Genomic DNA, 3046 nt, shown 5'->3' on the forward strand with positions numbered 1-3046 from the left:
GTTGAGGGCGCCGTCCGTCCCGCTGCTCAGCCAGTGGAGGCAGATGGAGCAGTTGGCCACGTCGAAGAGGGTCCCAAATTCATCTGTGGGGACAGGGAGGTGACACCAAGATGGGGGTGACACCAAAACACCAGCCAGGGTTCCCTCCCCCCACCCTTCCCACGCTCACCCATGACCCTGAAGCGGAGGGAGCGGCCGGGGGGGGGATGAGCCAGGAGCTGCATCCCCAGCTCCCCGCACTCGTAGCGGAACCTCAGGGCTGAGGACGAGGGGTCCGGGCCCTCTGCCCACAGCAGGAGCAGCAGGAGGAAGGGAAAACCCTTTCCCATGGTCACCGGAGCCTGGCTGGGATGAGGGCAAGGGTTGTGGATTTATACTGGAAGTGGTGGGATCAGATGACCCAGGTGGTTCTGCCCCCCCCACCTCAGGGCTCCTCGCTCCCCTGCTGCTGGTGGCCTCACCTGCCCCCCCTGCTCAGCTCCCGTGGCTGGGTCAGCATGACCTGGGAGGAAACTGGTCCAAGGACCAGTTTGTCCCACCAGCAGGAGAAGATCGTCCATGGGAACGGGGGCAGGAGAAGGGGGGGGGGGGGGCTGGAATTCCCAGCAGGAAGCGGGGGGGCTGGTGTCTGCCCACCCGCCCTGGAGGGGACAAGTGGTGGCACCTGGGGCCCCTGATGGTCACCCTGCTGCCAGAGCGTGGTGGCACGGCCCTGGCAGGACCGAGGGGACAAGGAATTGGGCAGCTGTCCCCAGATTCCCCCTTCCCAGCAGCTGGCAGTGCTGGGGGGACACAGAACGTCCTTCTGAGAACCCCCCCTTGTCCTGCAGAGTGGGGAGAAACCAGCCCTGGAATGGAGGGGGTTGCAACTGCTGCCCTGAGCGTGGTGAGGGAGCAGGGGACCCCTCAGCCCAGCTGTCACCTTCCCTTGTCCCCTGAGGTCCCCCAGGAACGTGACCAGGAGCTGCTGGGGTGGAGGGATGGGCAGGGACGCCTCCAAATGCTGGAGCTGAGTTTCTTGGGCACAGAGGAACAGGGGAAGAAGGACCTTGGTTCCCTCTGCTTCCTTCTCCAGAACATTCCCATCCCAGCGTTTATTGCAGGCTGAACTGAGTCATCTCCTCCCCTTCCAATCCCTCCCCTTCCCAGGGTGCTGGTCCCAGCTCCTCATGTGCCAGCTGCCCTCTCACCACCCCCCCCCAATCCCCAACCTCCACGTTTTGGGGGCGTGGGGGGAGTTTTCAAACCCTCACAGGAGCCAACTCGACATTCCCAGGAGAAGGAAAACCCACTTTATTGAGGGGGCCAACCAGCCCGGGGCAGGGCGGGGGGCAACCTCTTCTCTGTGTGTCCCCCCCGCCCCCCATCCCCATCCCTGCAGCCATCAGAGCTTCACGGGGGCAGCAGGACCCAGGTGAAGCTCCAAGAACCGGATGATCTCCTGCCAGGAGTGCTCCTGGGCTTCAGCGTGGGGTTGGGCTTCACCCCCCCAAGCCAAGGGCCGGGGGGCACCCCGAATGCTGGAGGCACTGCAGAAGGGGGACCCGGGGGGCTCGATCAAGTGCCCGGCCCCTGGGTAAGAAAGGAGACGACAACTCCCCGGGGCCATCCTTGCCATGGCCAGCTGGGCAAAGAGCTTGCTGTTGGTGCTCCTGTCAGCCTCCCCCACCACGAAGAGGACCTTCCCACGGATCTTCTCCACGGGGATGGCCGAGGAGCTGTAGGCAGGGTCTTGGGGGTCACCGAGGACAGCAAAGTTGTCCAGGACTCCCATCTCGGTGATGAGGGCCCGCTCGGTGAAGTAGGGGATGGGGGGGATGTGGAGGTCCTTGTAGACCAAGGGGTTGCCGTGCAGGAAGGCCGTGCCGTTGATCCACACCGTGGCCACCACCTGTGGGAGGAAGGTGGCCATGGCCAGGGCCACCTCTGCTCCTTTGGAGACACCAATGACGCCCAGGCCGGGGCCTCGTACCTGGGGTGGGGGGGAAAAGGGAGGGACTGGTGGTGGGGACAGCAGTGGGGTGTCCCCAGGTAGCGGGACAACCTGCTGGCTTGGGCGTCCTGGTGACCATCAGGACATCAGCTCCAGTCACCAGAAGGTGCCGTTCACCAGGATGTTCTGCCTGGTCACCAGGACGTGCCTCTCACTGGGAGGTCACCAGGACATCGTGCTTATCAAGATGTCCCCGGTCACCAGGACGTGCCTGTCACTGGGACGCCCCCAGCTCACCAGAACAACCCCAGCCATCAAGACATCCTGCCCTCTGGGATGTCCCCAGGACACCTTTGCATCACCAGGATGTCCCCTGCTCACTAGGACATCCCATTCACCAGGACATCCCTGCTCTCCAGGTTAACCCAGCTCACCAGGATGTCCCCATTCACTAGGTCATCCCTGCTCTCCAGGTTTATCCCTGCTCACCAGGATATCCCCATTCACCAGGACACCCCTGCTCACCAGGGCATCCCATTCACTAGGTCATCCCTGCTCTCCAGGTCATCCCTGCTCTCCAGGTCACCCCTGCTCACCAGCTCACCCCTGCTCACCAGGTCACCCCTGCTCACCAGGTCACCCCTGCTCACCAGGACGCCCTTGCTCACCAGGACGCCCTTGCTCACCAGCTCACCCCTGCTCACCAGGACACCCCTGCTCACCAGGATGTCCCCAGCCCACCCCTGCTGGCAGGAGCTCACCTGGGGGTGCCTTAGGAGCAGCTCGGCCGCCTCCTCAAAATACTCCATGTCGAGCTGGGCAAGTGAACTGGGCAGGTCCTCGTAGGCAAAGAAGGCGAGAGCCAGGACGGCGAAACCCCGGCTGGCCAGGAGCCCTGCCCGGAACTCGATGAGCCCCCCGGCACCCCCAAACATGTCGATCACCCCCGGGAAGGGACCAGATCCTGCGGGGAACCCAAACAACTCAGGGCCTGGGGGTGTTGGGGGGCAGCTTTGGGGGAGCAAGGGGGGGTTCCCGTGGCTCACCGGGGGGCACGAAGAGGGCCCCGCGGACACGTCCCTCCCGGGCGGGGGCCCGCCCGACTCCGGGCCC

At 64.5% G+C, this 3046-nt stretch overlaps 2 protein-coding genes across 2 annotated transcripts in view; both read right to left on the minus strand.

The window, feature by feature from the left end:
- Positions 1 to 329, minus strand: part of ZP1 (zona pellucida glycoprotein 1 (sperm receptor)) — a 4202-nt gene extending 3873 nt beyond the window's left edge. The window contains exons 1-2 of the mRNA XM_010002846.1: positions 170 to 329; positions 10 to 83 (exon numbers count right to left, since the gene is read on the minus strand). Of these exons, the coding sequence (XP_010001148.1) occupies positions 10 to 83; positions 170 to 329 (234 nt within the window). The remainder of the gene's footprint in view (positions 1 to 9; positions 84 to 169) is intronic.
- A 1055-nt stretch (positions 330 to 1384) lies between these two features.
- The window catches only part of LOC104393367 (bile acid-CoA:amino acid N-acyltransferase-like), a gene marked incomplete at its 5' end in the record, with an annotated part of 1974 nt that continues 312 nt past the window's right edge, over positions 1385 to 3046 (minus strand). Inside the window, 3 exons of the mRNA XM_010002848.1 lie at positions 1385 to 1972; positions 2695 to 2897; positions 2980 to 3046. Of these exons, the coding sequence (XP_010001150.1) occupies positions 1385 to 1972; positions 2695 to 2897; positions 2980 to 3046 (858 nt within the window). The remainder of the gene's footprint in view (positions 1973 to 2694; positions 2898 to 2979) is intronic.

The sequence above is a fragment of the Chaetura pelagica genome, unplaced genomic scaffold, assembly GCF_000747805.2.
Source record: "Chaetura pelagica isolate M959 unplaced genomic scaffold, ChaPel_1.0 scaffold1958, whole genome shotgun sequence".
Taxonomy (NCBI): Eukaryota; Metazoa; Chordata; class Aves; order Apodiformes; family Apodidae; genus Chaetura; species Chaetura pelagica.